We start from the raw sequence: 14122 nt of genomic DNA, 5'->3' as shown, positions 1-14122 counted from the left end.
CGTAAGTTCAATCCCCAGCCAGGGAGCTAACCCACATGGTACAGTAGACCTCTCCTTTCTCACCAGCCACTTCCCTCAGCAGTGTGTCTCAGTAGAGTGGCCTATTCTACGCCTCACTCTTGTCTACGGTGAATTCTCTCACCAACCCCCAGACCTCTGGCTTACAGTTCTTGTATGCATAAATAAATTGAATCTTTAAAAAAAAAAAAAAAAAAAAAGAGCACTGATAAAAAAGAAACTCATTTTTTATAATTATCTTTCCAGGTGAATTAATTACTCTAAAAAGATTTAAGAACATATTAATCTAGTAGGCCCATTCCATAATTAAATTAAACATGCCTGGAAAAAAGGAAACTGATATTTCAATTTGAGAATGACAATCAAATATTCTTAAAAAATATTAATATTTGGTCTGACTCAGAATGATTGTATTTTCACTAAAATACCATTTCCAACATTTCCTTTACCAACTGTCTTAACTTACCTTAATTACATTTCTAGTAAGTAAAAGGTAATACGGGATGGTAATTTTTGACTTAAACCTAGACTTAAGATTTAGCCTCCATCACTTGTAACTATTTGACCTTGTATAAGTCACTTTCTATGCTTCCTCATCTAAAAAACTGTATGTAATATTGACTAACCTCAAATGTACTAAGGCAATAATCAGAAATATATACACATATATATTAAAGTGTTTAGCACAGAGCAAACACATAATTATAATGGTTGTGATATTCAGATAAGATACTGCTTTCAAGTTTAAAAAAATTTTATTTAACATTTTTGACACTTTCTAAAATTACCTTCTTAAAAAAAATTATCTATCTCCTTACAGCAAAGGTTCACTTAGAGCAAGTTTTAGGTTGGGAAGAATCTGTGTATGTGGGATGAACTCTAGGATTCAGTATTTTGAATAAACAATCTCAACAAATTCAGATGCACGAAGTCCACTCTATGCTTTAAGAAATACTGTAATGAAAAATTAAAAAAAAAAGCAGTTGTAGACTTTAAGAAAAAAAAACACTGAGTTGGGCCTCCCCGGTGGCGCAGCGGTTGAGCGCTGGGTTGCGAACCTGCCCGCAGCCTCTGTGGCGCCGGTTCGATCCCCGGTTGCTCCCCAGCCACCGGAGGAGGGTCCCACATGGCGCGCAGACCTCTCCTGCCGCCCGCTGCTCCCCTCAGCAGTGTCCTTCGGTCCTTCTGCCTGCTCTGCTCCCCGCTCTGGCTCTGGTGAATTCTCTCACCCTCCCGTGCTTCTGACTGTACCCAGTGCATGTATAAACAAAACAAACAAACAAATAAATAAATATAAATAAACATGCCTCTATAAAAAAAAAAAATGTTACAGTGGCATATTTAAAAAAAAAAAAAAAAAAAAACACTGAGTTAAGAGTATAGTTACACAGCAAGCATAATTCAACCTTTTCTTCAGACCTCAAGGTATTTACTATAAAATACTAAACTCATTAGTGATATAATGAAGCCATAAGACCTACATGGGGGTAGTGTGTGGGGGTATGGTTGCATGCGAAATATCCCCACACTGCAGTGTCTGGCTGTTGTATCATTGTTTCTTCACAGCAGGTTCAGCTATCAAGTGTCATGATTATCACAGGATGCCTGTGTCCATTAGTATTTAGATCTTTCAAATTTTCTTTTAATATGCTGTAACCTAGAAAATAGTCAAGCTTGGTTGAACAGCTATAATAAAATTAAGTGGGTCCTCCTATCTGAAAGAACCATGTCACATTACTCAAACATTTCAGCAATTAGTTTTGCTTAAATTTAAATTCCAGCTTTAAAATGGGATCAGGTATCAAATGCCCAAAAATAGATGACTGGATCAAGAAGATGTGGTACATATACACCACGGAATATTACTCAGCATTCAAAAAAGATAAACACATGCAATTTGCAGCAACATGGATGGAGCTGGAAGGGATCATGCTCAGTGAAATAAGCCAGAAAGAAAAAGAAAAATACCGGATGGTCTCACTCATAGCAGGAATCTAGAAAACTTAAATAAGGGACCAGGAAAAAGAATAACTATAAGAAAGAAAATATCAAAATCAACAAACAACTATGAACCAGAGACATTCTATGGGGGGTCGGGGAGGGGAAAGGAGAGATTGGGGTCAAAATAAGGGGGTTGTAATAGTATGGGGAATATAAAAATAAAATTTAAATTTAAAAAAAAATGTGATCAGGTTAGGGGCCTCCCTGGGTGTAAGACCTTAAGTCTCAGCACTACGAGGCTATCGGCAGCCTCTGCAGCACAAGTTCAACCCCTGGCCGGGGAGCTGACCCACATGGCATAGCAGACCTCTCTGTCTCGCCCACTGCTCCCCTCAGCAGTGTAGTTCAGTAGATCTGCCTGTTCTGATCCCCACTCTGTCTCTGGTGAATCCTCTCACCTCCCCACACCCCAGCTCTTGTATGCAAAAATGAAAAAAGTAAATAAATCTTTAAAATGTGATCAGGGGACCTCCCTGGTGGCAGAAGGGGTTAAGATGCAAACCATGAAGCTATTCATAGCCTCTGCAGCACGAGTTCAATCCCCCGGCCAGTCAGGGAGCAACCCACATGGCATAGCAGACGTCTCCTGACTCGCCCGCTGCTCTCCTCAGCAGTGTATTTCAGTCAATCTGCCTGTTCTGTTCCCCACTCTGTCTCTGGTGGATCTTCTCACCATCTGCACCTCTGGCCTGTGCCCCTGTTCTTACGTGTATAAATAAGTAAATCTTTAAAAAAAAAAATGTGATCAGGTTAGTTTGTGACTACCAAATACATGGCGTCCAGAGAAATGAAATGCTATTGTATTTATGCATGTATGTGGACAACCTCACATGGTATGCTTGTATGTGTGCATGCATGTACATACATATGTATGAGAGATTCTATTTCCTTGATGAAAGGAAGGACTCAAAAAATAGCCATAAAAAAATAAGGAAAACAATAAAACACATGTTGTTTCCAAATTCTCTGCATACATTTTATTTCTGGTTCATTTCATTAAAAGTCTGACTTTTCAAGTTATTAATATTATAAATTAAGTATCGCCTTTCAAAGACTTTATGAAAGTGATAAAAACTTTATCATAAGACTACCAAAAAAAGAAACATTATAGCCAAACTCTTAAGTAGCACCAACACACAAGATTCAAAATACTCATATAGTCTTATACTGATGGAGAAATTCAAGAGTTTTCTCAAGATCATAAAGTTAAAGCCAAAAACTGGGTTTAAGGACAAACAACTGACAACTAGTTACTAAACTAATAGCTGAAACTTTTCAAATTTTCTACTAGATATAAAGACATTACCCATATAATTATATTTCAGTTTGCTCTTTATCAGCTCCTAACACCTTGGACTAGTTCTCAGAAAACCCTACCAAAATACAGTATTTTAAGTTTTGAGTTATTTCAAATCCATCTCTAAATCAAAATTCCAGTAATCTCTCTGAGCACCATAAAATATTGAAATATACCCAAGAAAATTCTAAATTTTTAAATAAAAAATTAAATTAAAAACCAAAAAAATTCGAAATTTTTCATGTAACTGGTCAATATTCATAAATTAGAATCAGTCTATGAGAGAATTAAACACTTGATTACAATTCTGTGTAGAAAAAAATTTTCCTCTTCCTAGTTTCTTTTGTGCTAAATTTCATTTTGTTTTTTTAAAGATTTTATTTATTTTTATACAAGAACTGTGGTATAGGCCAGATGTGTGGGAGGGTGAGAGGATTTACCAGAGAGAGGGTGGGCAACAGAACAGGCGGACTGAAAAAATACACGGCTGAGGGGAGCAAGGAGAGACAGGAGAGGTCTGCTTTGCCATGTGGGATTCTCACCAGCCGGCGGGGAATGCAGGGAATGAACCCGCGCTGCAGAGGCTGCGGACAGCTTCATAGTGTGGCGCTCAACAGCCTGCGCCACCAGGAAGGCCCCTGTGCTAAATTTCAAATATTCAAATGCCAGTGCCTAAGTCTCTAAGGGGTATTTTTAAAAATCCTGTAAAGATATTTTGTTCTTCTTGTCTATATCTGTTGAACTTTTGTTAATGTATTAAATTCCAGTCATTTATCAATTTATAACCTATTTCTCTCTTCACCTACTTGGTTTACATAAAAGAGGAAAACTTTCTAAAATCTGTAAAAACCAGTACTATACTACTTTTGGGTCCAATGGGGAGAGCAGAATGGAATTAAGGTAGTCATCCTGCTATCACTATGCTCTTCAATTTACAAGTAACAATTTTATTCTCAAATACTGATTCTAATCACTAAATTTGAAATGTTGTATAAAACCAAGTAAGTGTGTATTACTAAAAGATATTAATTCAAAACTAGCCCACCCGAAGCTAGTCACCAAATCCCAGTAAAAGCATAACTAATGACTCATCCCAGAAAACATGAACTTGGTTCTTCCTAAGTATCTTTCATTTCTGATTTTAAAAAGTGAGCAACAATTGCGGGGGTGGGGGTTACTATGAGTGGCAGTGGCTAAGGACAGAGTGAAGAAAAAAAGATACAAAATAAAATATACATATACTATAGGAAAAATCTATCTCTTGTCTCTAAATTACTGTTTCAAAAATGTTCTTTTTCAATAGAATTTAATTAATAAACATGCCCATTATGTCTCACTAGTGAAACTAAATCTACTCAAATCAAAAGTAAATTGCAGTGTTCCTTTAAAAACTTTAAATGCAAACCCTATTTCCAATATTCACTCACTCAGTAAATACAAGTACCCAGTGCATGACATTAGGCTGAGAACTGTAAAAGAACACACACAGCAAATTATTTTATGCAAATATTCTTACCTTCAGCTGAAACCCAGTTTCACTCACAGTCTCCTTCCAGTTACCTTCCTAAAAATTAAGTTAGTTTTAGAAGTCATCATAAAACAAAACAATCCATAAGGAATATTCCTAATCAAATAAGTTAAATACGTATTGTTCTATTCTTTTTTCAAGGTAGATGGAGAGAGATGTTAAAAAAAGAGAATTTTTCACTTCAAAATGAAACATATAATCAGATTCCAAAAGAGACCTAAGATTTTACAGGTCTGGGGCTCAAAAAAAACTAAAAACTGGGCCTCCCCAGTGGTGCAGCGGTTGAGCGCTGGGTTGCGAAGCTGCCCGCAGCCTCTGCAGCACCGGTTTGATCCCCGGCTGCTCCCCAGCCACCAGAGGAGGGTCCCACACAGCGAGCAGACCTCTCCTGCCACCCGCTGCTCCCCTCAGCAGTGTACTTCGGTCCTTCTGCCTGCTCTGCTCCCTGCTCTGGCTCTGGTGAATTCTCTCACCCTCCCGCGCTTCTGACTATACCCAGTGCTTGTATAAATAAATAAATCTTTAAAAAATTAAAAAAAAAAACTAAACCTAATGACTGTAAATGACTGTATCATTTAAGTGACATAAGTGGCAGACAAAAGTACTACTTTTCTTATTTTTAAGTATGAAGATGTTAGACAAAAGAATAATTTTGAAATTCAAAACAAAACAAAGACATGCATATAAATTAATGAAGCTGCTATAAAAGGATCCTTGAGAATAAACACATTCTATAGTTTAAAAGAAACTAAGTCAAGTGAATTTTTAAAAACACTAAATAAGATAAATATACCTGTGTTAAAAACAAATAGAAGATTTTGTCTCTACAAAGGATGGGATGTGAAGCAACTCTTAGGAGAAAGTTTTCTAAACCAATTCGTCGTCTTTCCACAAAATCTGGGTCCATATTGTCAGCAGAGAGTTTATGCCAAACAAATTCTGCCTAGGTAAACAAAATGATCATGAAAAATAGTCTTAATGCTAAATACTCCTAAATGATACTGACATTTCACTTCTTACCCTTTTTTCTGGTAGAGGTGGCACAACAATATGTGGATAGTAAACTAAAAGGTAGTTTCTCAACAACTCAAATTCACTATACCGCCTCCAAAGTGAGTCTGTTAGGACACTCTGACCATCAACATCTTCAACTGACCTGAAAAGAATGAGTAAGATTTCAATTATTTTTAAAATATATAATACATGTACATATACCTTTAAAATTTATAATTACATTTATAAAATGCTTATGAACCAGGCACAGAATGAAGAACTTTTCATGTATTTTATTTAACTTACCACAACCCTGAGAAGCAGGATTATTGTCCCCATTTTATAGGAGGGTAAGCACCTATAGTGTATGCTCTTCCTAAAATCACAAAGATCTGTGAATAGTAGAGCACTCAAAATCCATTTCATTCCAAAGCCCTTGATCTAATTAATCAATTTGTCATAAATAACCTATTTGAACTCAAAAGAAATAACCATATTAGCCTTCAGCAGTATATTTCAGTAGATCTGCCGGTTCTGCTCCCCACTCTGTCTCTGGTGAATCCTTTCACATCCCGCACCTCTGGCCTGCACCCCAGTTCTTGTATGCATAAATAAATAAATCTTTTTTAAAAATAACCATATTAGGAACATTCTAAACACTCAATGTATAATAATTCAGTTAATATACAATAACTAATTTTGCAATATAGTAAAATCTGGTTTAGCTAGTCTTTCATAATAAAAGTACTGCACTTCTGCCACAATGAAAGAATAACATTCTTTTTTTTTTTTTTTTTAAGATTTATTTATTTGTGCATACAAGAACTGGGGTGTAGGTAAGAGGTGTGGGGTGGTGAGAGGATTCACCAGAGACAGAGTAAGGAGAAGAACAGGCAGATTTACTGAACTACACTGCTGAGGGGAGCAGCGGGCGAGACAGGAAAGGTCTGCTGCACCATGTGGGTTCGCTCCCTGGCTGGGAACGAACTCAGGCCTTAGTGGTGATACTTAACCCCTAGGCCATCCTGGTGAGATAGAATTGCTTACTCCATGATTTACTTGTCTTTTCAACTTTACTCAAAAGCCTTAAGCTTAAATCTAAATGAATGTGTTTTTGTTCATTTTCTCTGTAATTTCCAACTTTTCTAAAATGATTTAGATGTATACCTCCTCTTAGACTTCCTTGTTAACCACTTCCATTTCACAGACCTTTCACAGTCCCTGAGAACCAGGTATCCTTGACCAAAATTGCACAGGGATTATATCCCACACCCAGAACGCCTCCAAAGCATGGGTCTAATAACATTCCAGATTCTGAAAGTAGTCCCCTAACTTTTCCTCTCCCCTGAAAATAAGTACATTATAACATAGCTTTCAAGAGTACCATAGTAAAAGAAATATCTATTTATTTTACCTGTTAAAAAGAAACAAAAAAAATCCCTAAAAAGATAATAACCTGTAAACAATTCTGTTATACAACATCATTTGCATTAAAGCTTTTTCTACTTAAACCTAAGTGCAAATCTCATCACCTACCTTGTTTCAATGAGGTAAGCGGTATATGTTTCTTGCATATTCATGGCATTTCTTCCAGTTCGCTTTTCTGCTTCTGAAACACTAATTTCTATCTTTTTCAACGAAAAATTATTTTCTGTCATCTGGACAAAAACAAATGGAACAACAACAAAAAAATTTTAAAATGGTATTAAAGAACAGCTATCATAATAAAATTTATTACTGGTACAGACTTCAAATGAGTTTCTTGAGATGGTAGGGGTTTCTAAGTGATAATACCAGGTGTTATATGCCTGCCTTTTATCAGCATACTGTGGCACATTAAACTTTTTCCAGAAGCTTTTTTTTTAATTTAAATATTTTATTTTATATAATTCTTACATCTTTTTTCATCTTTGCACAATGTATGCATTTTCATTTTGGTTATATTCCCCATACAATTACAGCCCCCCCCCCCTATTTTGACTCTAGTTCTTCCTTTCCCCGCCCCTCCCTCCCCACCCCACCCCATAGTGTGTCTCTGGTTTATAGTTGCTTGTTGATTTTGATTTTTACTTTATTATCATTAGTCTTTTTCCTGATCTCTTATTTAGGTTTTCTAAATTCCTGCTAGGAGTGAGACCATCCGGTATTTTTCTTTTTCTTTCTGACTTATTTCACTGAGCATGATCCCTTTGAGCTCCATCCATGCAGCTGCAAACTGCATGTGTTTATCTTTTTTGATTGCTGAGTAATATTCCATGGTGTATATGTACATCTTCTTGATCCAGTCATCTATTTTTGGGCATTTGGGTTGCTTCCATAGCTTAGCTATTGTAAATAGTGCTGCTATAAACATAGGGGTGCAGGTGTCCACAAGCTTTTTGACAGATATCCATTTAATTATTAAAATGTAGACATTTCATATAAGTGATCAAGAATAAGTCTATATATAAATGCATAAGAACAAAATCTAAAAACGTTTATACAAAATGAATGGCCCTCAATACAGAAATCAAATCTCTTTCTCAAATTAAAATAATAAACATAAGCTAAAAGGCAAGGTTTTCAGCAGGCAGTTTAACTAAAAAAACAAAATAAAAGGAGTCATCTTATATTCAAATTTAAAAGACTAAATTTTTTGACAGTAATAGTAGGTGACATCCAGGAGACAGCAATAGTATTTAAGAACAGAATCCTTTCTTTTCCTGCTAGACTATCCTCAAGCATGTGTCAAAGGACCAAAAAGAACAAAAAAGTGGACCTCCCTAGTGGCGCAGGGGTTAAAGATACAGCGTTATCAAGCTATCTGTAGCCACTGCAACATGAGTTTGATCCCAGTCAGGGAGCTAATCCACATGGCCTAGCAGACCTCTCCTGTCTCCCCCGCTGCTCCCCTTAGCAGTGTATTTCAGTAGATCTGCCTGTTCTGCTCCCCATTCTGTCTCTGGTGAATTCTCTCACCACCCCACACCTCTGGCCTGTACCCCAGTTCTTGTATGCATAAATAAATCTTTAAAAAAAAAAGTATCTATCATTGGTGTTCTTGGCTGTATGTGTAAAAAGTGCACCACTGAGCAAGAGTCTTTAATATATCCAAACTAGCTACAAATTCAAGCAAAGACAAAGCAAAACTATGTGATAACTGCTGTTTTGATTTCTTTTTCCCTTGCTCACTTTGAAAATTCTGAGGTGGATTTTAATTAAAAACACTACACTACATGGTAATTAGGAGCAGTTTGTGAAGAAAGATATACGTAAAATGATGGATACACCAAAAGGTCAAAGAAAAAGCTATAGTAAAACCCATTGTGATAATTTACACCAAAAATTAGGTGCTATGAGGACAGAAAAGGTTATATGTGGGTATAAAAGTTAAATCAATAATGAATAAAAATGATACTTAGGAAGCATCCCCCAAAATGCTGAAGGAATACAGAGAAGGTAAAAATGCTAAAGGAAGATAAAAAGGACAGAGAACTAACAACCAACCCAATGGAATGGTATAATTATTTGTAGACAAAAACAGGTATCACTTGGTTATCAAACAACATATGTTTATAAAGTCTAAGTGGTATATTTATGTCCTAAGAGAGAAAATAAAATAGGAAGAAATCATTCAATCAAAAGAAAACTCAAGAAATTACATAAGCACCAAGCACTCAATATCAGAATTATGACGCCATCATTGGTTGAAATATAGATGTTAAAAATATGTAATATGGGCCCAAAGTCAAGCACTAAAATTTACCACCACTTACTCGAGTGAAAATTCCCTGAAGCACATGAAGGATAAAGCAAATAATCTCCCACCCCCAAAGATAATGTATATGAGTCATGAATTTGCCCTGTTGTGCCATCCAATTACATACAAAAAATTCTGACAGCGTGAAAGCTAAAGAATGAAAACAAGGGGCCTCCCCGGTGGCGCAGCGGTTGAGCACTGGGTTGCGAAGCTGCCCACAGCCTCTGCAGTGCTGGTTCCATCCCTGGCTGCTCCCCGGCCACCGGAGGGTCCCACATGGCACGCAGACCTCTCCTGCCGCCCACTGCTCCCCTCAGCAGTGTACTTCAGTCCTTCTGCCTGCTCTGCTCCCCGCTCTGGCTCTGGTGAATTCTCTCACCCTCCCGCGCTTCTGACTGTACCCAGTGCTTGTATAAATAAACAAACAAAGAAATAAATCTTTTTAAAAAAAATGAAAACAGGTAAACAACATTAATATCAGTAGTGGTAGATGGTATAAAGTTGCTTATTCTGTCAACATTAAAGCACAGAACAATGCCAATTAACACAACTGATACCTTAATTTTTAAAAGGACATATTCAGCGGATTTAGAAATGAACTGACTTGATGACTAGAAGACCAGGGACATGTTTTAAAGAGGGATAACAATATTTCATATGTATTCAAAGTGGACTTCTCATAAAGTTGTGGGAACATTTAATGAGTTAACATATGCAAAAAGTTTTAAGATATGTGTAGAATACAGCAAGAGTATTACCTATTTATTTGTTACTACCTATTTACGTGTTTGTTATTTGTGGGTTTAAATTTTTCTGATTATTAATATACATGCTTAATATATAAAATTCATAAGTACAGTAAAAGATTACGTAAACATAAATCACCTCTATCATACAGTCCAGCACTAACCACTGTTGACCTGTACAGCAGGTTCCCCAACCATTTCATTCAATGGTTGTTCTGTTACTATGTCCCTGCAAAAAAAGTAATCCCAGCCAATTGAACAAAACATTATTTGTTCATATGTAATAGTTTCATGTTATAGTTTCCAGAAACCTATAAAGTTAGTAAGGACTTATTGTATTTAGAATTTTGTTCTATGTGTGATGTTGTTGTGTTACTGAAGTAGGTCAGAGATTTAAAGTTTAAAAACTACGCATTGTGGAAATACAAATTGTTGCAACCATTCTGGAAAACAGTATTCCTCAAAATATTAAGAATAGAAATAACATATGATCAGTTATACTATTTCTGGGTATTTATTCAAAGAATATGAAAACACTAATTTGAGGAGATCTCATGCACCCCCATGTTCACTGCAGCATTATTCACAATAGCCAGAAGCCAAACAACGTAAATGCTCAACAGTGGATGTGTAGATAAAGAAGATGTGTTATACATAGTCACGCATCATGTAATGACAAAGATACCTTCCCCAAAAATGAGCAGTTAGGTAATTTTGTGAGTGTGCAATTTTTATAGAGTATTAGGTATAGAGTAAATTTTTTAGAGTATTAGAGTATTTTATAGTCTACTACACACAAACCTAGGTGGTATAGCCTACTACACACCTATGCTATATGGAAAAGCTACCACTGTCACATAATATGGTTAAGCAAAGAATGACTGAATACACAATGGAACACTACTCAGCTATTTAAAAAAAAATCAAATCCTACCATTTACAACAATATGGATGGACCAAGAGTGTGTTATACTAAGTATAATAAATGGAGAAAGACTAATACCATGCTTTTACTCATACAGTAGATAAAATACAAATGAGCAAACTAACAAAACCAAAACTTTTAGACTATGAATACAACATAATGGTTACCACAAGGGAAGGGGGACCAGAAGTAGGTGAATGTGGTAAAAGAAATGAGTTGTACTGTGATGGATACAGACTTTTAGTCCCAAACATAATGCAGTATACACAGATTTGATTTATAGGACTATATACCTAAGGCCTCTGTAATGTTATAAACCAATGTTACATAAATTAAAAAAACACTGAATTTACTTTCTTTATGGGATATGTCTACAACAGTCAAACATAACTGGTATTGGGCCTCCCTGGTGGCACAAGGGGTTGAGCACCACCCTATGAAGCAATCCGCACCCTCTGCAGCACGAGTTCAATCCCTAGCTCGCCAGAGAGCAACCCACATGGCGCAGCAGACCTCTCCTGTCTCGCCCATTCCGCTGCTCCCCTCAGCAGTGTATTTCAGTCGGTCTGCCTGTTCTGTTCCCCACTCTGTCTCTAGTGAATCTTCTCAAACACACCCCTGTATCTCTGGCCTGTACCCCAGCTCTTGTATGCATAAATAAATAAATCTTTAAAAAAAAAAAAAGTAACTGGTATTATGTCAAAAAGTACTGCGTTAACTTAGGCCTAATAGTGACGTTTACTTCAGATGTAGAACTAAGAAACTAGGTTATAACACAGGATGTTTAGTTGTGCTGTTTATCTATGAAAACATATTTTTCAGCTAACACAGCTATCCAAAAAAATGTAAAGTAAAACATGATGTTAATTTGAAGTTTCATGATTATGAAATTAACTTAGTAGGTTATGACCAATATTTATTTTTTATGAAAAGGAACAGAAAAATATCAAAGCACTGCATGAAGTAATGTTTAAGAACTGTTTCCTGAAACATTTGTATGTGTATGCTGATTATGATGTAAAAAATGCATTTTGTACTATAAGTTACCTCAAAAAAAAATCTGCAAACTGTCCAAAGTAGAAAACATTCTTGAGTATGATTTCATCATTTGCTACCAAACTGATTAATTCTGTAAATATGCCTTTAAATTCCCCTCCCCCCTTTTATGATATTCCCACTTACAAGTGCTTCAAACCTTATTCTAAGCACTGGCCTACTCCTTTCAGTGCTCTGATGCCAATCAGTGCTATGTAGAAATTTTTAAGTACCAGCTGTCTCCACCAGCACTCCCAAATGTGGAAGGCGCTTCCTTCTCCCCCCAAAACCACACATGCACAAAAAACTACATACGAATTCCTGAGGCAATGGTTTGTCTCTGGACAAATACTGTTAACCACTACCTCAATAGAATCTTCCAGCCTGAAAAAATATTCCTGGGCCTCCCTGGTGTTCCAAGGGGTTGAGACGCAACCTGTGAGGCTGTCCAAAGCCACTGCAGCGCGAGTTCGATCCCCAGCTGGGGACTTCTCCTGGCTCGCCTGCTGCTCCCCTCAGCAGTGTGTTTCGGTCAGTCTGCCTGTTCTGTTCCCTGCTCTGTCTCTACTGGGTCCTCTCACCCTCCACAGCATTGGCCTGTACCCCAGTTCTTGTATGTATGAATAGATAGATCTTTAAAAAAAGATATATTCTTACCTACACTCCCTTGCTAGTACCTGTCTTCTAATTATTGCTTTCTTTCAGAATGGATGTTTCTCATTTTTCCATTTTCTAGATTATTTTAAATAAAACTGACAGTATTTTTTTTTTAAAGCACTCTTCTTTACAGGGAAAAAGCAAAAAAGAAAAAGAAAGGAGTCTTCTATTTAGACAATGGAGGGAAAGAAATTTGAAGACTTGCAGAAATTAATAATTTCTGCAAGCATAATTTACAGCATAATTTAAAGAATCTTGATTAGTGATGTTTAAAACCAGAAGAGTCTACCAACTCGTATGCAGTTTTTGTTTCTGCTACTACTAGTATAGGGCAAATGGTACCATTACATTCCACCCAAAACTTGCAGTCAAATATAAGACTGGTGAAATAAATGTTTTGCTATCTCTGCACACCACCTGCATAGATATTTTTGTGGTTAAAAAAAAAGCTGCTTGATAAATCAACACATCTTTCACAGCCTTTTTTTTCTTAAAATTATAACCTCATCTTTAAAAAAAATTAAATACAGTATTGGAACAATTTACAAGATTATTTTTAACTTTTTTTTTTTTTTTTTTTAATGAAACAGCATAACTTAATGAAAAGAGCACTGACTTCAATGCCAGGCAGATCTGGGCTCAAATCCCAAGCATAGACGAGCTTATGACCTTAGCTAAATCACTTCCTTCTGAATCTCTGCTTCCTCATTTTTATCTGTCCTTTGCAGGCAATTCTGAAAATTAAATGAAAAGCAGAACCTTACTGTATGCACACACATAAACAACAGATCTAACTTACCTTTTCCCCACACCACATTCCTATCAGTAACAGCAGCAACTTGGCTAAAGTTACTGTACTACTTCTGAACTGGAATGGACTGGAGAGGGGATTGAAACAGGGGAAAGGAGATGACCCTCTAAGGAGAGATTTGACATGGAGGAAGAATACAGTACACAGAGTATATATGAATGTATATGTCAGTTTAAACTCCTGGTGATTCTGAAGTTTTCGCCAAATGGTCTATGTTTCAATGAATTACTACATTAATAGGTTATTTTAGGAAACCCCAGAGTTTGGTCACTAATATAAATGGATTTCATACTATAGTTGTGACTTCATATTAATTATCTAAAGCCTTTCACAAAAAAATTAGCAAAATTTTTATCATGATGATCAAAATTA

The 14122-nt window shown here is 36.3% G+C and overlaps 1 protein-coding gene across 2 annotated transcripts in view; it reads right to left on the bottom strand.

The window, feature by feature from the left end:
- Positions 1–14122, bottom strand: part of SNX4 (sorting nexin 4) — a 42923-nt gene that overhangs the window by 26206 nt on the left and 2595 nt on the right. For both annotated transcript variants that reach the window (XM_037525396.2, XM_054700497.1), the window contains exons 2-5: positions 7374–7495; positions 5865–6000; positions 5638–5787; positions 4833–4880 (exon numbers count right to left, since the gene is read on the bottom strand). In XM_037525396.2, the coding sequence (XP_037381293.1) occupies positions 4833–4880; positions 5638–5787; positions 5865–6000; positions 7374–7495 (456 nt within the window). The remainder of the gene's footprint in view (positions 1–4832; positions 4881–5637; positions 5788–5864; positions 6001–7373; positions 7496–14122) is intronic.

Source organism: Talpa occidentalis, unplaced genomic scaffold (assembly GCF_014898055.3).
Source record: "Talpa occidentalis isolate TD23 unplaced genomic scaffold, MPIMG_talOcc4v2.1 talOcc4.4, whole genome shotgun sequence".
Classification (NCBI taxonomy): Eukaryota; Metazoa; Chordata; class Mammalia; order Eulipotyphla; family Talpidae; genus Talpa; species Talpa occidentalis.
Note: the sequence above shows the minus strand (reverse complement) of the source record. Positions and strands in the feature narration are given on the sequence as shown.